Source organism: Bactrocera tryoni, chromosome 4 (genome assembly GCF_016617805.1).
Source record: "Bactrocera tryoni isolate S06 chromosome 4, CSIRO_BtryS06_freeze2, whole genome shotgun sequence".
Classification (NCBI taxonomy): Eukaryota; Metazoa; Arthropoda; class Insecta; order Diptera; family Tephritidae; genus Bactrocera; species Bactrocera tryoni.
The window spans coordinates 50108069-50131532 of record NC_052502.1 but is presented as its reverse complement, the minus strand read 5'-3'; the positions used below and the strand labels follow the sequence as shown (position 1 = coordinate 50131532).

The 23464-nt window shown below is 33.6% G+C and overlaps 1 protein-coding gene across 6 annotated transcripts in view; it reads right to left on the bottom strand.

Moving 5' to 3' along the window:
* The window catches only part of LOC120776049 (cAMP-specific 3',5'-cyclic phosphodiesterase), a 202336-nt gene continuing 178872 nt past the window's right edge, over positions 1-23464 (bottom strand). For 2 of the 6 annotated variants that reach the window (XM_040106499.1, XM_040106502.1), the window contains 9 exons: positions 19649-19753; positions 17245-17428; positions 15082-15175; positions 3828-4144; positions 3482-3746; positions 2177-2291; positions 1602-1764; positions 651-1019; positions 1-322 (listed from right to left, as the gene is read on the bottom strand). In XM_040106499.1, the coding sequence (XP_039962433.1) occupies positions 167-322; positions 651-1019; positions 1602-1764; positions 2177-2291; positions 3482-3746; positions 3828-4144; positions 15082-15175; positions 17245-17428; positions 19649-19753 (1768 nt within the window). In that variant the 3' untranslated portion in view covers positions 1-166. The remainder of the gene's footprint in view (positions 323-650; positions 1020-1601; positions 1765-2176; positions 2292-3481; positions 3747-3827; positions 4145-15081; positions 15176-17244; positions 17429-19648; positions 19754-23464) is intronic. The other 4 variants (XM_040106503.1, XM_040106504.1, XM_040106501.1 and 1 more) reach the window with 3 other exon arrangements.

Sequence of the window (23464 nt, the reverse complement as noted above, 5' to 3'; positions counted from 1 at the left end):
AATTTTAAATTTTATTTTATTTTTTTTTTGGTTTTTTTGTGTTTTTTGGCATTTTTATTTTAGTTATTTATTTCACTAGCTGCTTGTAGTTGGTTTGTTACTAACGTATTAGCAAAAAATTTTGCGCCTTTTCGGTGATTTTCTTACATAGTCCCGCTACTCTCCGTCACATTCCACCGTGATGGCTTTGATTCTCACTCCCCGACGGCTTGTGCTCACCCGCAGCCGTCGTCACAGTTGCTGCTTCCGGTTTGTTATGCTCACTCTCATCACACTCTTCCAGTTCGGCTAGATTCTCTTGATCGGACTCTTCAAGTGTTACCTGTAGCGGAGAGTTGTGCGGGTTAATATGAGTTTACAGTTTTGGCGGCGATTTGCAGCCACATAGAGGCGTAGCGATTTCATATGCACTTTGCATGATGTAATGAGACAAATTTCAATATTTTCATACTTTTTAATGTTCTTTAAATTTTTTTTTTAATGTTTGTATGTTTGCATATGAAATGCTGCAGCTCTTCGCGGCTGTCAATCGCATTTTGTTTCAATGAGTAACGCACTACTGTTTCTATCTGCGGCCATTGTTGTGTTAGTGTGACTACTTGTATATTATTTTTCTACATTTTTTTCTAGTTATTTTCTCAGCAACTCACTTGAAATCGTATCTTATCGTCGGAGGGTTGATCGTCGGCCGCCGATGGTGGTGGTGATGGTGGTATCATGCTCTGATAATAGTCTCTATTCTCTTCAAGCGTATCAAGTATATCCTGTGCATCGGGATGCACCAGATCGGCCCATGTCTCCCACAATGGATGCACAATATAATCGATAAATCCGACCTGCGATTTTTCGATTGTGGCATTATGACGATCACACATAGGACTAATGTCCATGCCCGATTCACGTTCTTTATCGCCCTGCAAAAAGAACTCCTCCATAAGTAGGCTGACCCAGCGTTTGTATAATGGCAACGGTTTGGTTGGATTACTTAAATCGGCACAATGTACCAGATTTTCGAGCACCTGAAAATGGGAGCGAGCGGAAAAAGCACATTAGTAAATGTATGTATGTCTAAACATAATATTTACACTGTCGAATATGTATAAACAAGTGAATCAAAGGGATTTAATTTTAAATATGTTCATACAAATAAAGTTCATTGGAAAAAATAACGAATTTAAGACTGTTTTCTCATTGTCTGGTTACCAGCCTTTCTGACCAGTTAATAGAGTTGTCCGCTTAATAGATTTACTATATTATCTTCTAAGTTGGTTCAAACTGAACACAGTGAGCTATACTTTGCTAAAATCGCTTCAGTAGCTTACGAGTCCATCTCGGACAACCAAGTGACACGTAAAATTTATATTCAAAGATTTATAGAACAGAATTTATCTTCATCTTTAAGAGATCATAGTACAACTTTTTGTGTATAATTCCGCAGAAAAAGCATGAAATGCTTTGAAGTAACCAAATAAGCTTAATAAATATTAATATAACTACTTTACTGCAAATAAGTAATTTTAACAAATAAATATGCATAACTTAAGTTTTTAACCTATAATTTTCAATTACTCTTGGAATTCATATTATAAATCTTAACTCACCTGTATGCGATCGGTGTAGTTGTCCAGCAATAGCACACCGGAGCCGGCGACCTTTTTCGTCTCGACCATAGTCTTTAAATCGGCCAGCAAGCTCATGTGTTTTGACATGTCTGTGGAGAGGACAATATCGATAACCATCTTCCTTAATGTTTGGCGTTGTTTCCTAAAACAAAACGGCAGAAATATTAGGTTTATATAATTAATGGATATATTATTTAGCAAAGAAGAATACTGAGATAAAATTCCAGTGTCAATTTGGGCAAGGTTAAAAAGTAAGTATTACACAATCAGAGTGTTGATGTTTATTCTTGAGGCACTAGAGTGGTGATTGAAGGTACATAAACTGTGCTACTGGCTCGAGCGTTTGGAAAGGGTGTTTATTGAATTTTACAAGATTTAGTTAAAAATTTTGGTTTCATCAAACTCTGTCATAATTTAAAAGTTCCTGTCGTAGCAAAATGAGACAGTAAAATGTCCATCGAGTTTATTTACACTGTGATATTATTACTTATATGATAAACCTAAAGGTTTAATTGAGAATTAAATAGTTATATTCTTTCATAAATCATACTTACTTTTGCATATTACAGAATATATCACATCCTTGATTTTGTAATAATTTAAAGGCAACTGCTAAATGATGATTTTCCAAAACAGATTCGTCATTATACATTAAGGCTAATTCGGAACCTAGAAGAATAAAAATAATATATAGTAATAAAACAAAATTCAATATACTTGTAACAAGAAAACAAGTTAATTTCGGTTGCAGCGAAGCCAGAATACGCTTCCAAATATAAAAAATTTTTTTTAGAAAAACTTTATTTTGATCGGTCAGTTTTATGGCAGCTCTACCATATTCTATAGTGATCCGATATCGGCGTTTCCATTAAGTGAACAGCTTCATAAAAAAATACAAAAACTGAGGGACTAGTTCGAGTATATACAGACGGAGGAACGGACTCAACTTGTCTGATCATGTATATATATATAAAGGGTGATCCATTTCGAAGTTACCTAGAAGATTGTCTCTTTCAACTGTTTAATGCGGCTCTAGTGGCGCGGTCTTGTTGCAAACAAATGTCGCCGAGATCAATTTCAGGTATCAAATTTTAGTAGAAATATAAACCGATGACTCCACCGGCCCACAAACCACACCAAACCGTTGTTTTTCTGGATGAAATACCAGCTCTTAAATCTTTTAAGGTTGCTGTTCGACCTAAATGCGGCAATTTTGCTTTTTTACATATCCATTGAGACCGAAATGGGTCTCATCGCTGAACAAAATTTGGCTCGAAAACATTGGATCTTTTTGGAACTTTTCAAGAGCCCATAGAGCGAAGTCCATGGCCTGGAACTCGGTCGAATATTATGCGATAATGAGTGTAGGGTCTCAAGATGGGTGATTGTGTTTGGAATAGTACGCTCAGTAGGCCGTTTATGTTGACCATAAGTTGAGCGAAGCTATTGAAAAAGTACCTCTACTTAGATCACCCGTTATTATAGGTTTTTCTACGTTTCATGCTAGGTGTTACAAACTTTATGACAAACTTAATATACCCTGTTCAGAGTATTAAATGAATAAGTTATTAACGGTCAGGACTTTTAAGGGAATGCCGCGGCCGTCATTTGCAGTTAAGAACGAAAAGCAGTCGTTACGAATTTAAAAGACTAAAGTAATAATTGACATCCATTTTTGAAACTATAAGGCATACCAACATAATATGGCTAGACTTAACTTTATTTCAGGTTCCATTTCAAATAGAACCATAACTCTGGTAAACGACTAGAATAACTGCGGTCTTGTTCGCCACACTTACACATATTAATTATCTACAGTCTAACATAATATAAAAATAATACTCCTTAGTTAAACTTACTTGAATTAACTAAAAATTGATTCGTTAAACCAGGATGATCAACATCGTGTATACAAGCAGCAAACAATGCTCCGCCCACTTCCAACGATGTGAATACGCCCTCCAGCGCTGGTGTATTGAGCAGTACATTTGTACTTTGTGTCACATCAGCCGCATGCAATGAATTGTGAAACGGATTGTCTTTAACATAATGATCCTCCAGAGTAGTCATAAAATTAATAAAAGTTTTCGGTGGTATCATAAGACTGGTCAGTAGTTCTCTACTCTGTAGGGACATAATAAAGAAACAAACAATATAAAATTAATATTTAATTTTTGTAATTTCTTAGTAAACAGCGTGTGTTACCTGAAATATGGTGTATGCCACACAGGTGAGCGGACGATTGGCGCTCAGATCGCCAATCTTGAATATGTCAATGCCCCACGTGTCGACGTCGCCGAGCAGTGTGCCGAGCGCATTCTCGTGCACTGTTTCCACACCGAATGTGGGCAGACGTTCGCCGGTGAAAGAGTTCGTGTGGGAGAGTGGTCGTTTCACGCCCGATATCTGTGACATCGGCGGACCACGTGGCGAACGGGAACGCTGATGCTGGGTAAGCATATTGTGTTGGTCGGGGTTGTCGTCGCCGCGCATCGATGGCAGGTCCAGTTCTTGTTGCTTGTCTGTAATGAAAAAAAAAATTTTTTTAGTTTTTTTATAGTTACTTTATATTATATTAAATAGTTGTATAGAAGTAGTAGTTAAAAACATTTTTGATACTAAAATAATTTTTTTATCGGTGAACATTTCTGATAAAATACCAGTTACGTTTCGGTTAGGTCAAACCATTTTTCATATTTTCTGCTTCTGTAAGCTCATGTAAGTACGAATATGTCAATTTTCATATATAAAATTTCATTCATTCGTACATTTCGCTTTCACTGCGTATAATTCTTTCAATTCTCGGAAAATTTCACTTCATAAAAAATGTATATATCTTCATTGTTATGTAAATCCATACCCACTTGAAAATGTATAGTTGTGTATGTGTGTGTGTTTCATATTGGTTGCGATTTTTCTTCTCGTTACACAGCTATTTACAGTAAACATTTTTATATATTTTCTTTAGCATGCTTGCTTTTGACGGTTGGAAGATTTCTTATTGACGTTTGAATTTGGGTAAAAATGCTTGAGATTATTTAACATATTTTAAAATGCAAATAATATTTCCTCAAGGCTTTAGCCACTTACTTATTTATATGTATATATGTATGTATATGTACATATGTAAGGTAATGTATGTAAGCGGTATGCTTAGCGGGGGTGTGAATAAGCTATAAAGCAGAGAAAGCAATATGAATTTCGTGGCAGGTGCTCAGAGTTGAGAGGAAATTGCATTAAAATCTATCAAATTTCGCTTTGCCACCAACGGCGGTTTTCAGAGAAAGAATCAATACTGGCTGCCGCTATAATTTGTAATTATGTTTTTCTTGGAATATTTAAGCTCGAGGTTCACACAAAAATATACCAAATTTACATGGTATGAAGTAAAGTAATGTCAAGTTCATGTAAGTGTTGTTGTCACGGATGAAAACGTTGAGGAGGTTACGAAATTTAACAAGTTGATTCTTCGTACGTCTCTATACTTAAAGTTACTTAGTTTCATCTTGGTTTATGTATTCACTGATCTGTATTCACTGATGTCATCATTCCAGGCATGGCAATTTCGCAAGATCTTCAGCAAGTTCTTTAAAATTCTTTAGCTACTTTCCAAAATCAGAGATGAAAAATATAATGGGCAATGGAATCGTTGGCATGTGCTCAAAGGCTATCTCTTCGAGCTTTCTGGCTTCCTTCCTGCACGGAACCTAACACTCTCCCTCACTAAATCCACAGCGACCATATTCCTAAACTGGACGAAGGAGTACAGACTTGACTTGAATATTGCAGTCGATGGCGTTGAATTTCTGACTGTCAATAACAGCCTGTGCTCCTTCACTTCATACACAACTGCGATTTGTGCCAAAAAACAGAAAGGACAAAGAAACAATGTTGGTAACATACAAGGCAATCGGCCGGTCGGACCTTAACTACGCCGCACCTTTACGGTAGCCTTGAAGCAGTGATACGACGAGAAAGCTGTAAATATGCCAGAACAGTGCATTCCGGACTACAACGGGGTGCCTCTTGACGTTTCCCATCGAAAATCTGCACAGTGAGACACGCATACTCTCAGTTAAGGCGCCTCTCCAAGCAGCTTCTTCTGGGGTGCTTTCGAAGTAGTTATTACTGCAGTCACCTGCTTGAACCGGAACCGCATAGAAGCATGAAGAGGTCCTTTCTCAACTACGTCAACAAAATAAGACAATACGCCGACCAGATTTCGGACGCAACCAACTTCAGACCTGCACTGACCGCCAATCACAGTGGATCTATAAGCATCTTCACCGACTCAATCTCATAAATGGCTTCAAGTACGCCATTCGCGTCAAGCGACCAAGCATTAAAGATGACGAGCTCGACTTGTCGCGAGAATTGAAAGGGTCTTTTGTGCAGCTTCGTTTTGGATACTGTAGTAGCTTAAACTCCTACCAATCCAGAATCGACCCCGACATATCGAATATATATTCAGCGTGCAACGAGTCTCCGCGTGACACTAACCACCTCTTTGCATACCTTGCTAACCCTACACATCTGACACCCCTCTCCATATGGGCCGAGCCCATCGGAACAGCACGTTTCTTGGGCCTACCGGTGGATGACTTCGATGACAACTGAACCTTACCATCCTAACGGGAACTGGGCAACAGGTATAACAACAACAACATGAGAATAACCTTCCGGTGTTACCAAAATTTTACTTTGAATATATTTAAAAAAATTCAACATTCATTGTTCAATGAAATCGAATGTGATGCGCCGTTGTTCGAAAAACATGCTCTCTTAAACTTATTAAGATAAGTCATATATTTCGCGATATATACGTTATAAAGTCAGACGGTAGTTCAAAAAATGTTATATAAGTTATGTGAGAGCTCCATAAATTATTGATCAGATTAAAAACATTTTTTTAAAACAAGCAAACTATTATCAGAAAAGCATTCTCTCCGATTTCTATAATATATCTCACAGATAGACCAATACTCTCGACAAAAAAGTTTGCAATAGTAATTGAGCTCAGTATATTATATTCGATACTTGGAAGCTTGAATAGTTTTTGATCCGACTTGAACACTTTCTGGCTTATAATATGTCTCTGGCGCATTTATTTATAGATTAAGCGATAAATGGCGTTTTGTGGGAGAGGTAAGGATTCGATCCAGTCCATTTACAATATCAATGCTTGTTGAATGAGAAGGAACATATTCACCATGCTTCATCAAGATATCTCAATTTTTGTTCAAGTTATTTCTTGCACAGGTTGACATATAGACAGTCTCTTGGAATTTAGCTCGTCATCCTGATCATTGATATATATGGTAAGTATGTAACTCCAAGAATTCTTGGACCCCTTTAAACGTAATAAAAGTAATATTTGTATATTTCGGGCTCATTAGTAGCGACTACTTCAGTGAGTTCGATACGAAAATCATAAGATATTTGTCATAGAAACAATAACAAAGACTATTTAATTGAACTTTATGAATGAATGGACTAATTTTGCTAACACATGTACATTTACCAGTTTGAATAATTATCGCAACAGCCACAAATGTTAACAGTATATAATTATATATACACATATATATATGTTTACTATATTAAGAGTTGGATATAGTACAAAGGAGACGCAAATTTCCAACCAATACGCTGGTGTCGATGCGAGAGCTCAAATAATGGATTCATTTAGCTGCCACAAATGGTGTTCCCAAACGCACATTTGTATGTATGTAAGTATAAAATTGGAATCTTGTGTATGTGTGTGTGTAAGCATCCGATGCTGCAAATATGCTTTGATGTGACTATATGCATATTTGTGGAGTTAAGTGTAATATGCCAACATATTAGAGGCACTTATGTATGTAAATGAAATTTGCCTCAAAACACAGGCAAGACAAATACAAAAGCACATATATACATATGCATGTTTACATCCACATATATTATATGAATGTCTTCAAATATGTGTATTAAATTTTTTATATGTGTGTGTATAAATATATAAAGTGTATATGCGCAAACATTTGTCCCGAAGGGAATTGTCGGATTTGCTAAAAAGCAAACTAAGCGCATGTTTTGAGCAACCATATTGAGAATACAGACCGTTGAGTGAAATCTGCTAGGCAGTTGAAAGTTATGGGACTCATTTGACCTCTGGCGCAGAAAATTGGTAGCTTGACAAATTGGCAAAGCGAGACTTTAAACAGTTGCTGGTGGAATAAGTAAGTATACACGTGCGCCTCTGTGTAAACTTGTGTCTCTTGTGAGAGCGCAAAAGAGTCATTGGGGGAAAGGAATATGAGGCCCAAACATGTCTTTTGTTTATTAATTTTAGGATTTTATTTAGCTAAGTTGTTTAAAATGGTTGATATTGTGAGCATGGCTTACATATTGACTATTTGAAGGGATCTCCAAAGCAGATTTATCATAATATGTACAACAAAAAATAGTAAATTAGGTGACCAGTAATTAATTTTTGGGTTTGTATGGCTGTCGACATTTAACAAAAGGTGGTGATAATAAAGAGTTCCCACACAGGACACCTCTTTAATATTGTAGGTAGAAGTGCAGCCCTATCTGGCTCAATTAGCACTTGATGTGCCATTTTGATACTTTAATACTGTAGTTCATACGAATAATATAAAACCGCAATGTAGAAATTTAGAGTACTAAGTAAGAAGTTCTGTTACCGGCTTATGTTTCAATATTTCTTCATGAAAAAATTATCCCAAATGTGCTCAATAATGTACAAAAGATCCTAATAAAATTACTCAATTCATATTTAAGAAATAACTTCGCAATGCAAAGTATATTTTTTATCTTGAAACCCTAAACCCCTCCCTTATTACGTAGAATACCCTTCATAAATAAACAATTTCCATACAATAATTTGATTTTAAACATTCAGTTTGTACGGCAGATGTATGCTATAGCAGTCCACTCAAAAAAATTTCTTGGAATATTGTAACTATATACATAGTGGTCTAATTTGATAGACGGCCATGGCTCAGCTTCCTGATTATTTATACATATTTTTTCTTAGGTTCCCGACGTATCCTTTTGGGTGTTACGAACTTCGTGGCAGACTTAATATACTCAGTCGGCGTATAAAAAACCAATATAAAATAGTTGTTGTCAGCGACTGATTTGTCTAATCAATTAACACGAAAAAATTCAACACCTTCGAAGACTTGATTATTTATCGAAAAACATTCCATTCAATCTCTCTCATCATTCCTTATCTATCGTTCTCATTTCTTAGCTCTACGAAGTTGGTTTCTCTATCCCAATATATTGGCGTGTGCACTCGCTGTTCCACTTGATCGCGCTTTCCATTTTGCATAATAGAATTTTCCATGCAGCAACAGTTTTTCGTTGTCATTAGCTTCAATGCATTTTAAACACCTGCTACAGTAATTTGCCGCGTACTTTGATTTATTTATTTATTCATGTATCTTTTTCATCGTCCAACATGATTACTGTGCGTTGTTGTGGTTCTGGCTTGCGCGAGTTCATTCTATTTGCAGTTGCCGTGAGACTTCAAAACGTTTTAATAACCAAATTTTAACCTTTTATGGCTTATTATTTGCTTTACTTTGTCTTTTTCAGTGATACAGTCTCATGTTATATGTTTTCTTCTCGCTACTACTTTTATGGTGATACAATTTCAGAATCTGATTGTTCCACTAATCTTGTTTGATGTAGACAACACTATTTGTGTAGCGAAAATTATGTTTTCTTTTAAAATTGGCTCTTCGCAAAAGATTTTTTATTGTATACTTTTAAGCAAAGTGGGTAAAAATCTGTTGCGATATAAGCGAACTAACTAATATCGTAAATTTCCAAGAGCTTTAGTCAGACACCTTTATCTATTTTTATTACTTTATTGTATTGGTTTAATAGTACCGTTAATGTTTTAAGTGATTTTTCTAGTACGTAAGCTGTACCTATGTAGATTGTATATCATTCAGAATATTTTATAATTTTATAAACGATATTTTACCATATGCCCTTTTTCGAAGAAGGCAATATTTTACTATTAATCTTATTTTTGTATTAAATGTAAAACGTAGAGACTGCATTTAAGTAATAAAATGTATGTAAGTCACGAAGTTCCGATCATTATAAGGTGATTATAAGCTGAGAAGCAGTGCTATGGAAGAGTTTTCGTAGAGCTAGGAGTCATGAAAATTATCTATGATATAACATCTATGAAAAAAATTGCTTCCAGTGTGGCTTACATACATATATGTAGTTGAGAGAAAAAGTTAAGCTTCTAATATCGCTTAAGTTTTGCTTCAAATTTCAAACGATTGTATTACTAAACTGTTGTAAACCGTCATAAATAACAATTTTTGTTAAGCCCTTTAAAATAAATACTTCCGTCGAATAAGAAAATGTCGCCAATAATATCGGAGACATTTACCAGATTTCAGCGAAGTCGCACAGCTATTGCGATAGTATTGATATGTTTAAGTTCATTTATTCACTAGTATCAAATAATATATGTGACCTGGTCTACGGAAAGGGGGCTTAGGTGTCAAAAAAAGGAGAACAATTAATGAGATAACGAGAAACTACGATTATTTTTAACAGCTGTTTCCCAGAAAACCAATTTTCGCACGTTAGCTCCCTTTTCGTAGACCAGGTCACATATAGTATTCAAGGTGGGATTCTGAATTCTGAATTCAGCACAGCTTAGTTATATAGAAAACCAAAGAAATTTCTTTAAAAATTAAAGATTAAAAGAAAAAAATTAAATGTTCAGCTTCTAGGCGGTATAACGAATATATGTATATCGCCACCTAAAATACTTTGCGTAACAAGTAGCCGGGAATGAACTGGCTGATGAGATCATCTGCTCCGCAGCATCCAGCAACATGGTAGGACCCGAACTAATCATTGTGTTTGGAGCTGCTCAACAACTCCAAAGTATACACCATGCCAAATTGGTAATGGGTGGTTGCAACCTTAAAATGTTTAAATATGTATGTAATCTCAGGCTACTTTCTGAACTAGCCGTTGTAAGCTCAAGAACCACTTACATAACATGGTCCTAGCTTCTTCTGTGAATAGCCGGTTCCTCGACATGGAACCGAAAACTCCAAAATACCTGATAATTGAATGCACGGTAGTCTCTTGGTTTTCAATAGGAGTCAGATCGCCTCATTAGCACCTAGCAGTATATTGGAATTTTTCAATATGCTAGGGCTACGTGAGTCGTTGTGACTTAGGAGAGGGGACAATAGACCTTAGGTGCAATCCTAATTTATTTATCTAACTAATCTAAATTAAAACCAAGTAGAGAAAACAGAAAAAATTTTACTCAGGGGAAACCGAACTTTAAATACTCTCTCTATTTGTGGTTGTTTGCAAAAATTTATTAAAAAATTAACTTCGGAAGTCAATTATTATTATTAAGTGATTTGTAATCTATTTTCCTATATAGTTTGCTATAGGCGTATCTTGTGAAAAAGAAGCCCATCAAGATACATTCAATGTAAATTATTATATGAGATATCATTCATGACATTGGAAATAGGAGCAGTATATACAGGATAAGTAGATTGGGGCAAGATATGAAGTGATTTTTTGTTCATTTTTCGGATTTCCGACATTTCGGCAGTTATGTGATGAAAACGTTTTTACAAAGTAGATTCGCTGCTTATAAAAAAATAGCATCTAATTATAAATTTCCTCAATTATTGCTAACAAAACTAAGTGATTTCCAAACAACTCTTGCTAGGTTTCTCTTTTCACTCAATTCAATGTAAACAAAGCCAAGGTTATGACAAGGTTCATAAATAAAAAAGCATTCTTTTCTATACAAAAACAAAATTTCATATTTTTACTTCCTCGCAACGTATCTGCTCCATAATCTAATTTAGAGTATTTGCGCTTTCAGTGCGATAGCTTTCAACTTTCTTCCTCCACAGCTATTTGTGTTTACTCCCTGCATATTTCTGGGCTTATTAAATTCTCGTTGCTGCTCCAATTCCGCAGACTTTGTTTGCTGTAAGATGGCTGCTGTACTATAATATTTTGTAACCACTTTATTTTCCCTACTTTTCTACGCATTCACAAAAAGGAAAATTTGAAATTCTGCGCGAAATTGGTTTGCGCGCCTGAGTGTATGCAACGGCAGAGTAAGAGTTAAACTTAAAACGTTTCACATACATTGTTGTTGCACGTAGCAAATACCGACAATAGCGGACTGGTGCACAAATTCAGCGAAATGCCACAGTAAGTGACTGTGATAGTCGTATATACTACTTTTTTTCAAATGTATATTCATTAGGGTGGATCAAAAAAAATTTGATTCGATTTTTTTTGGTTTCGTAGTTTGAAAAATTGGTTGATAAACACCGCTAAGAAAGGCTCACGAAGTATTAGTGTTTAATTGTAACGGGTAGTTCTCCCGCTTAACGGTTTTTTACTTTTTTCTTATTTTCAGTTAGAAAAACTTGTATCTCCCTTCCAACATAAAGACATGCGATTTTTTTGGACACACCCTAATATACATACATATTACATATATGAGTATGTCTAGCAATTTACTCAAGTGCCCGCGTACCTAGTGGCTAACCTAAGTTGTGTATTTAGTTTAGTTAGTCAAATCGTCAAGTGTGCGCTTGAACGCTCACCGCCTTGGTGTGCAGATTGGTTTACGCGCCAAGTGGCGATTTTTCGCGTTCCCTGTGAGTGTGTGTGTGTGTGTGTGAGTTGCACGTCTGCCGACTGGTACTTAATTTAAATTTTAAATTAAAAATAACTCATGGTGCGCAGAAAATCTAACTCGTTATGAAATGCGAAAAATAGAAACAAGGAAAATGCATAAAATTGGATCTCTCGCGAAAGCAGCAAGTGAGATTTTATTACACTTTTATTGCCATTTCTACTTTGGCTCACGGTGTGCCGGCGTTGATTGAGTAACTAAGCTGGCGACGTCAATTCGTGAGTGGCAGGCCGTTCGCTTGTTATGGCTTTCGCTTTGAATGCCCGCATAGTTGTGATTAAAATTCTTCCTTTGAGAATGCAAGAAATTATGAATTGCGCCGCAAAATAGCAAACACCGCGGCAGTGATCCCACCATTGAGCAATTGTGGGCATGACAGCTGATTTGTACGCGCAATTTAAAATTTCATATATTTAGACAATTTTACACGAATGCAACTTATATATGATTTGAGGGTGTTGCCAAGTAAGCGGCGAGGTGGGGTGGCACCAAGTTTCATATATTCGTGGCGTTGAAAGATTTGTTAAGGAAGAGTATTAGCGAAACACCTGCTTAAATGCATGGATCGTTAAAAATAAATGAGGGGATTAATTGCTACCAAATGTTGGTTCAATAAATTTATTGTGAATACTTGAGGACCATTGGAAATCAATATACTTGTAATTGGTATTAGAAAGGCACTCAAAGGTTTACAAATAATTTCCCTGTAGATTTAAATAGAATTACTATAGTACTTCTAATATTGTAAAATAATTAATAAAAAATTTTAAATTAGTTAATAAACAATATTAATGAGCGTTGTATCAGACCGATTAGTAGTCGATATCCAAGAGAAGCGGCTGTATTGTGAAAAGAAATAGTTGCTATTTCTCAAAACAACGTTTCGACTCGTTTAGCCTATGATACGAACGGTAAATTGAAAGAATTGAACTAATCGCCGACCCATTATTTTCTACAGATTTGGCTTCTAGCAATTATTGTCACTTCTCCAGACTCCAAAATTGGTTCGCGGACAAAATATTTCACTTAAATGAAGTAAAATTGAAATAAAAGCGATTTTGAAAGTCAAAAAGTCGCCTATCTTGAGCCGATATAGAAAAGCTGAAACACCCTTATAATCTGAGCATTACTTTGGATAAGATTATGTTGAAGAATAAAGATTTAGCTTCTAGAAATTATTGTCACTTCTCCAGACTCGATTATCTTGAAGAATAAAGCCATATTTTCATACAAAACAAATGTTATTTCAACTTTGAGTGAAAGGCTTTTCAGCAGACCTTACCGCCCCTAAACCCCTTTTGGGCGAGAGACTTTTCAGCAGTGGTGGATCCACGGGGAGTTTTGGCTGTCAAAGCCGACCTTACCCCCCTAAAACCAAAACTAAAAACGGGGAGTTTTGGCTGTCAAAGGCCACCTCCCCAAAGTCGGAGAGTTCAATGCAAATTTAGAAGAATTTACGAAGCAATATTACTACTAAAAATATTTTGAAAGAAAAACCCCCCAGAAAAAAATTCTGTATCCGCCACTTCTTATCCGCCTATGTAGTATGTTTTGGTATACATACAAATATATCTTTACAATATTTATAAAATTTTAAGCAGCCTGAAAATATATTTGCTTGAGACATAGAAAGTGGAAATTATCAGATTTATATTATTTTAGCGCAAAAGATTTGAAGCTATAATGGAATACTGTCACTGACTTTGGCTGAGATAACTCACGAGATTTAGCACTGATTTTATTATTATAACATTATTCTAACAATATACATATATTTGATTGCCAATATCGAGCCCTATTCCTTTATGTGTAACATTACAAGAATCATATCAGGAAAGCTAGTACACTCTTTGTACAAGCCTATAAAACATATAATCTAGGGTATAAAGTGGTTAATAAGAAAGTAAAATAAGAATACCTAAAAGACATTTCTGTTTGAAAACTTTTCGAAATGTTCAGAAATTTTAAAAATTATGTACTATAATATATATATACTCTTCATTTTTACAAAATTCTGGTAAGTAACACCATTTAACCAAATGATCTGGATATTTTAATAAGAGAATAGTTAAAAGTCATAACTCGTGAGCACATTTCGCGACTAACGACAAGGGTAAATTTTTACAAATTTTAAAAACCTATTCAAAATGCAAAACAAAGTATCAATAAAAACAAAAAAAAACCGAAAATCGCTGTTAAATATAATAACCAATATATAACCTTTTTATAACCAAAACTCAAATTTTGTTTATATTTATGTATATATTTATATATGCTTATGCTTATGCCCATGCAATGCTCAAATTTATATTTGTGTAAAACTCTGTGTACTTGGAAGTGCTACAAAGCTGGAAGCACAACTTCATACAGGTACATGTACATACATACAATTATATTCGTGAACCTAACAGCTTAAGCCTTTTGGCATTAATTTCGACATGCAGCAATCAAACTCAAAGTTTTTACGGTTATTTCGTGTTGGCAGCGCGCAGAGTCTTATTTGAGGAGCAAGCTACTGTTTTATTGCCTCAAAGGTTTTCATTTCTTTTTTATTCGCGTGAGTTCAGGTTATTTTGCATTTCTCTAAACCAATATTTTTACTGAACAAACTTTAATATTACATACACATACATATGTATATAAGTTTGTATGTATATATGTATACGAAAGTTAAATATTTTTAAGGAATGTTTTCAGAGTAATTAAAGCTTTTTTATTACTCACCCAAAAATGTGGAACAAATATACTCCGATATTTGATTGCCAGATCTGCTCGACTCGCTGAAGTGTGATAATTCTTTGTTGAGCATACGCTTGAACTGCACGAACAAAATACAGAGAGAGAGAAAGAGAGAGTGAGACATAAAATTATTGATTAGTTGAGCTGGAAAACAGCAGGAGTCATAATACTTAATAGTTCTTATTTTATAAGCATAATTAATACAAAATTTAACCAAACAATAACTTATTGACGCTTCTTTGTCCTAGCCCTAGTCTTAGTAGCTGCTATTAAACATTTTATTTTTTTTTACTTTTATTAAAGAGGTTTTCTGGTATCAAAATTGAACTACTTCGGAGTAATAGAGCTAGCCTTATATATGTATATATAATGAAACAGAGTGTGGAAGAAATATATGTAATACTTTTCTGTATGAAAAAAAGTAAAGTCGATGAATTATAGTATCAAAGAGGTTTATATGTCTTAAAAGCGATATTACCTGAAATAATATTTGAAGATAAAATTACTTTATTTAGAGAGTACGTGAATTATAATTTCGCTTTCCATACTATTATGGGCCATACTGTTTATCTCGCCTTGTGATTTATAGCTAATGCCTAGAGAAATTTCACTTGAGTATGATCTCTTAGATGTGATATTATTAAATATTTATTTAGTGCATTGCAATGAAAATCAAAAATGCATTTATTTGATTTCTGGAATTGAAGGAATGGTGGAGAAGTATAAAAGAAGGGGTTCAATGAATTATTTGCCCAAAGGAACTGAAAATTTACAGTATGTTAGATGCGAAACATTCAAAAAGAATTGAGAAAAGTCGAGCATTATGTCAAGTTGTGCATTACAAAAAACGATTTTTTCCTCTGCAAACTATATTGCTAAGAAATTTTTAATTTAATGAAATCGATTCTCCCGACTGGGTTGCACCGAAGTAATAATACCCTACACAGGTGCATTTTATATAGCATAAAAGGGTATAAGAAGATATTTGTCTTGATTCTGATCATTATGTTCGAATGGCAGCTATATGTTATAGTGAGCCGATCTGAGCAATTATAAAATTTATAAAATTATACTTTTACTTTGGACAGTAATCCACACTAGATTTCGTGAATATCCCTTGTCAAATAAAAAAGTTGTTCAAATAAGGACTTGAGTTTGATCGGTCACCTTGTATGACAGCTATATGCTATGGTTGTCGAATCTGAATAATATCCTTACAAATTGTAGGAATGCTTTAATTAATAATCTGTGCCAAATTTCATGACGGTGCTTTGAGGAATAAGCAAGTTTTCGTTATAAGGACTTTAGTTTGATCGGTCAGTTTGCATGGTACCTTTATTTAATACTGAGCCGATCTGAGCAATTTCTTCGGAAGTTATACCGTTATTTTGAAAAGTAATCTACGCTAAATTTCGTGAAGATGCCTTGAGGAATACAAAAAATTTTCCATACAAGGACTTGAGTTGGATGGGTCAGCTTATATGACAGCCATATGCTATGGTTGTCCAATCTGAATAATTTCCTTGCATCTTGTAGAGATGCTTTAAATAATAGTCTATGCCAAATTTCGTGACAATAGCTTGTCGAAAAAAAAGTTTTCCTTACAAGGACCTTATCGCGACCGGTTGAACCGATTGACCAGAAATTTTCACACTACTTTTTCTGATACATTTCTCAGGTTATGATGAAAGGAATATGATTTTTAATAAAATGTACTTGTTTCAAGAAAAAAAACAATTTTTATGGGCAGCCGTAATTTTGTCAAATTTTGACTAGTAATGATCGAAGGCCTTATTCATCTATAGTAATATTTAGTTTTATTTCGATTACTCAGGAAACTCTTTTTCATTGCCAGACATATTTTGTTTGGGGTCATCCTAAAGATCGGCTACGACATCCAAGGAATGCAGCGGATTTAATTGGACTGAACTTTAACTGCTTTATTTTTTCGTAATAATTTTTTTATCCACAATACTAATCTTATGAGAATCATATATGCATAAATCAAAGAAATAAATATCTTGAGATGACAGCTGACGTTTTGCCTATTAATTTAACTAAGGTTATTTTCAAACTCGCCTACATTAACACAAGTCCAATACAATAAATGAGTTTAATATTTTCTATCTGAAAATCCTGCGAACTTACCTTGAGCGATGCCATGTCCGATACACTGCGATGTGTCTGTATGGTCTCCAGTTGGTCCAAACACCAGTCCAACTCCTCGATGGTGTCTGTGGCCAAACGTGTGTAGGATTCATCGCCTTGGACCAATTGAACGCCGGCTGTGGATGCACGTCCCACGCTGGACGATTGTGTTGGGCGCCTGGATCTTTTCGCATTAATTATTTGTTCCAAAAGACAAGAGACACACACACAAATACACATACAAACACACAAGCCGAGATACAAACGTAGAAAGCACACGAGAGCGCATACAAATTTTTCGCATGAAAAAGTTATGACAAAAAGAGCAGAATAAAAGAACGAAAACAAAGCGATAAAATAAACGAACGGACAAAGCAAGCACAACAGAAAAAATAATAATAAACACAACAATAACATTGCAAACGCAGCAGCGACAACAACAACAATAACGACAATGTAACAATAAGCACAAATGAGTTGAAACGAGCAGCAAATGGACAGCGATACAAATGGTACGCAGGACGAAAATGCAAAAAGTGTGATAAAAATTTTTGTTGTTTTTGTTATTGCCAATGTGTCAATGGCGACATTTAAAATTAGTTAATAGGAGTAAAGTTCGTTAATGGTTTATTTATATTTTTTTAGAGAGTTAATTTTTTTTTTAATTTTAGGTTTATTGTTGTTGTTGCAGTTGATAATATTTGTTATTTGCCGTTGATTTTAGTTTTGAACATAATTTTATGGACAAATGATTGTTTTCACAATTTTAGTTTTGTGTTGTTGTTTTCATCAAAAGAAAATATATTCGCAATTCGACCGTTACAAATGATTCAACAAAATAATAATACACATATTGAAATATATGAAATCGAAAACGTGTTCATGTTTATGTTTGTATGTGTAGAGCGAAAATACATATTTTTGGTTGACATCAAAATGCGGGAAGGACCAAACAGGAAGAGAAAGAGAAAAAGACAGAGAGAAAAAATACGTATATCAAAAAAACAAAGTAAACACTTCTTGTTGGTTTTGTGTTTTTTACTTTGGTGAACAACAATAATATTGGTTTAAAATTTACTTTATAAATATATATTTATTTCAATAATTTTTTATAAAAAGGGGGTGTTTATATTAGTGACAAATATTTAATGTGTTTTCATAATTGGAATATACAATTAAGATAACGGTATCATAGGGGTTTGTGTTTGAAGTCACGGCCATCGATTCAAAGTGGGTAACATTTAAAAGAAATTTATTGTGAATATGAAAAATTCTTAGAAAAAATTTAAAGTGGGAGTTACACATAATATTTATCTGGGGACAAGTGTTGAATTCAAGCAGCAAAAGCTATGCGACGTTTATGTGACAGTGGAGCGAAATGCGCTTAGGTTGGAGCAAAAATATACAAACTTTAAAATTTTGTATAAAAATCTTTTAATTTTAAGAAGATTAAGAAAACCCGTTAATTTTGGTTGCACCGAAGCTATAGTACCCTTCACAAATACAAAAGATGCCATATAACTTGATTTTGAGTGCCCAGTTTATATAGCAGCTATATGTTATAGTGAACCGATCTGGACAATTTTTTTCAGATATTACATTGGATTGTTAGATAATAATTCATGCTAAATTTTGTGAAGATATCTCATCAAATAAAAAAGTTTTCCATATGAGCATTTCTATTCGATCGTTCAGTTTGTATGGCAGCTATATGTTATAGTTTTCCGACACCGGCAGTTCCGACAAAAAAGCGAACTCTTTGCGAGAAAAGAACGCATGCAAAACTTCAGATCGATATCTCAAAAGCTTCTCGTATATACACATATTTTATAACGATTTGGGAATTTGTAAACTAAAAAAAAATATTTTAAACATTTCTTATTAAAAGTAAAATCTTTTATTTGTTTAAATTAAGCTTCCGTTTCGTCAATACACTATTTTCCAAAATAATACATGAAATAAAACATTTAGAACACTTCTACCCAATTTATAGCTCCACTGCCACAAACACTTAAATTTATCTCTCTAAATTCACTATTTACCAAATAACTGTTTCGATTTAACTGTTTTCTGCATAAATTTCAAATAAATTCATTTAGAGCAACTGTCAGAGCTTTATGACACATTTCAACACAATTTAATTGGGGCCACATTGCTACAGACAACATTCTATGTTAAGTTAAAAACTATTTTAATATATGCATTGTGAAAATATTCAAATCAGTTATTAGCATTATTATTTGGATGAACAAACACGAGGGGTTAGTAGAAAACACTTTAATAAATTTTAGAAAAATTCTCTTTAAAAAACATTGATGCACTCAAATAGTAGAATAATAACAAATGGGCAAAATTTTGTGTGTGTGTGTGCTTTTTGTATGCTTTTAGGCGCACGCATACTTACTTGTTGGATGCTTGTACATTTGTCAGACTTAAGAGATTGTTGCGCACCGAACGTAAGCTGGCCAAAATTTGGGCAAATGGTGTCACAATAAGATCCTCGCCATGGCTGTAAATAAGGAGAAAAACAAAGTGTGTTAAAATTGCCGGAATGGAAGGAGATTGTATGATGAAAAATAATATTATAATAGCTATCGATGCATACGAATTGATATATGTATACACGTTTAACTACATACAAACATTTTTACTTTATATATTTATACAAAGCAGATACGTTTCCTCAAGCTGCGCTGGAAGTAGTTATACATATATGCAATTCTAAATTTCTTATATTGGTTACTAGTCTAATAATAAAGCATTAACACGGAATACATATTTAAAGAAAAAAATATTAATCTATATATAAGTTGTTCTAGGTTATGTTTTTCTTGGGCAATGGTTTACATTGAGATATACATTTTTTTCAAATTATCATACAGAAAATAAGAGTAAGGTAAAATGAACATATTTAGTATTCATACATATTCAAGTTTGTTCATATTTATAGGCAGAAACATAAAAAATGAAATGTTCACTGAAGCATATATAAAGCCGAGCAATTAAAAATCATTCAAAAAATCTTAAAATGTTTACGCCACTATTTTTATACTCTTGTATATAAGTATATACGATATATATACAAATTTATATTTGTGGAGCAGGAATATTATCCATAAAATAAAAAATAAAATATACATATATATTATTAAGACAAATGAACTATAATAAAAATTTGAAGCGCTTACTTAGCAATCATATATTCGAATAGCAAATAATGTACATATGTATATGCTCACATGTATGCACGTATATGTATTTCCATAATTAATTTACTAAAACCTATGTATATATATTAACACATATATAAATAGTTTTTTGGTACTTTAAAGTTAACATTCATAATACAATAGATACATCTTTTCAATTATTTTATTTTCTTCACGTCACATGCTTATTTATAATATATTTATTATTCATACGAAGGTATATATTAGGGTGTTCGTTATTTCACAAGATTATTTTTTTTTTGTTAACTCCACTTGAAGTTTAAATTTTGCCTTAAAAGAATTATAATATGTGAACAAGCACTTTACTTCGATTATAACACAGTGCACCATGTCGTATGAGCAACACAAAATTTATAAGGCACTTTCATGGATTTTTAGTCAATTGTTGTACAATGTTGGGCATAACTTCTAAAACAATACTTTTAGTAAAAAAAAAACTAGACATATTTTGAAGATGATAAAATTTTGTATCAAAATATTCAAGATTATGTTATTTTATAATAGAAAATCTTGTAATGAATATTCTTTCTTCAAAGTTATAGTTTTTATAATGTATTTATAAGTTGTAAATTTATCCCATGTATCTATATAATAGGTACATGCAACACCTATATTATTGTTTAATTTGTTTTCATTATAATGTTTCATTCTTGGCAATTGAAACAATAAGCGCCATATAGTTTTATAAAATGTCTTTATATAAATAAGCAATGCGTGCTACAAATAAGACTTTCCCATTTTTTAGTTCTCAAATGTACTAACGTCCCCATTCAGAGCTCTTTTACGAAAAACATTTTGTTCTGTTTTTTATAAACATACAAGGTCGTCGCAAAAGAAAGAGGACTGTTGAAAAAAAAAAACAAAAAATTAATATTTTTCAAAAGTTATATTTTTTATTCAAAGTAGTTTCCCTGTGCTTCGATACAGCGTTTAGCCCGGTCAATTAGCATTTCAAATGAGTGTTTAAGGTCATTTCGGATTGCTCTTGAGAATATCGGTCGTCGCCTTTTCGATAGCTGAAATGTCCTGAAACCAGTGTCCTTTCATGGGCAAATGAAGTTTTTCAAATATGTAAAAATCACAGGGTGCCAGATCAGGTGAGTAGAGTGAGTGATTAATGGTTAATATGGAGTTTTTTGTCAAAAAATCAGTGACAAGCGTCGACCGATGATACGGCGCATTATCGTGCAACAGGCGCCAGGACCCTGCCTCACGGTATTGTGGTCGAGCACGACGAATGCGAGACAAAAGACGCTTCATAACACCAAGGTAAAACACAGCATTAATCGTTTGGCCAGGTGGGACGAACTCTCGGTATACAATACCTTCGGAATAGTAAAAACAAATTAGCATTGTCTTTATTTTTGACTTCTGAAGATGACCGACTTCTGATCGTCACTGAGGTCCTCACGATCTTCTTGGAATCGCTTAAACCACTCATGCACATTACTACGGAATAGGCACTGATCACCATAAACTTTTTTCATCATTTGAAATGTTTCAGTAAACGTTTTCCCAAATTTAAAACAAAATTTAATATTTGCTCTTTGCATTTTACGACCCATGACGAAAAGCTTCTGTCAGTTTTTGATCGATAACATCGATTGCAGTTATCCAATTGTCTTAAAATTTTTACGAAATGTCAACAAGAGATCAAGCTTTTTATTTCATATACCTACCAATAGGTGGCGCCACCAGAAACAGTTATATTTAAAAAGTTCTGTTTCTTTTGGGACAGACCTTGTATATATTATACAGAAAAAAGATTCAGGTAGTACACTTTTTTCTATGATTTCTATTATAATCAGTTAGTTATGTTTACAACAGCAAAATAATTTAAAACCCTTAGTGATATATTACCCGAACTATTCTAGACTTTTTCTCATGAAATATTGGTTTCACGGTACATTTAGAAAGCTTGTAATTTTCACTTTTTATAAAATTGAAGTCAAGATATTTTATCTATGTCTATTTAGTATGTCACAATTTACGTAGCGATTAAATTTTATGCAAAGCGGCAGTAAGGCGAAATTAGTCCACCAAGTAGAAAGAAATCGAGTGTGTGCTAATAAGCATACTGGAAAAATCACCTTTTAAAGTAGGACTATTTTTCCCAATTTTTAACTATACTTTGTTTGCAGATTTTTTATAGTTTTGTAATAGCAACAACTGTTGTGCATACCATATTCATATTCTGAGGGCATACTAACCAAATGCCACATAAACACTTACATATTTACCAACATTGAAAAAGTTCTAAACATTTTTGGAAAATGCAGCCTTTCTTATATGAAAAAACAAATAATTTTCATAAGTTTCTTATTTTTACCTCTTAAGTGTTATTGAATTTAACTTCTCATAGCTCTTAAGATGGTGAATTTCCGGCATACTAACTTATTTATACAATTGTATTATCGTTTTTGTCTAGTTTTGGGACTTAACAATTAAATGTTTTAGGAGCACTTAAATACAGACGAAATATTTATATTCAAATATACATAAAAATGAAGTTTAAAGTGTAGTAAAAACAAGTAATAAGTAAGTGATACAACTGATCTCAATCCGTAACTGAATTGGTCGGAACAATCGCTGGCTTAATTTTTAGTATCCTCTGAAAAAATATGCGTAGATCATACATAGATACATACTTAGTAGTAAAATTTTAGTGCGAAAACCAAATTTTATATTAATTGATTTAGCTTATGTATGGAAGAACCTACAATTTCAAGAAAATCGTGTAAGCTTATTGGTGCGCAAAACTCTACTTCTTGATTTGCATCTAGAAGAAGATATAAAGGATAAGTGAATAAGCCATAGAACAAAATATTTCTTTCGAGTTTTTCAATTCCGCAATATGGTTTTAGACTAGATTTTCCTTTTACATCAAATGGAGGAACCATTGTTAATGCGGGGTGACCTAGAGTGACGTCCGAAAAAAACGTCGATTTTCGGAGGTAAAAAAACACTAATATATCAACATCAGGATATAT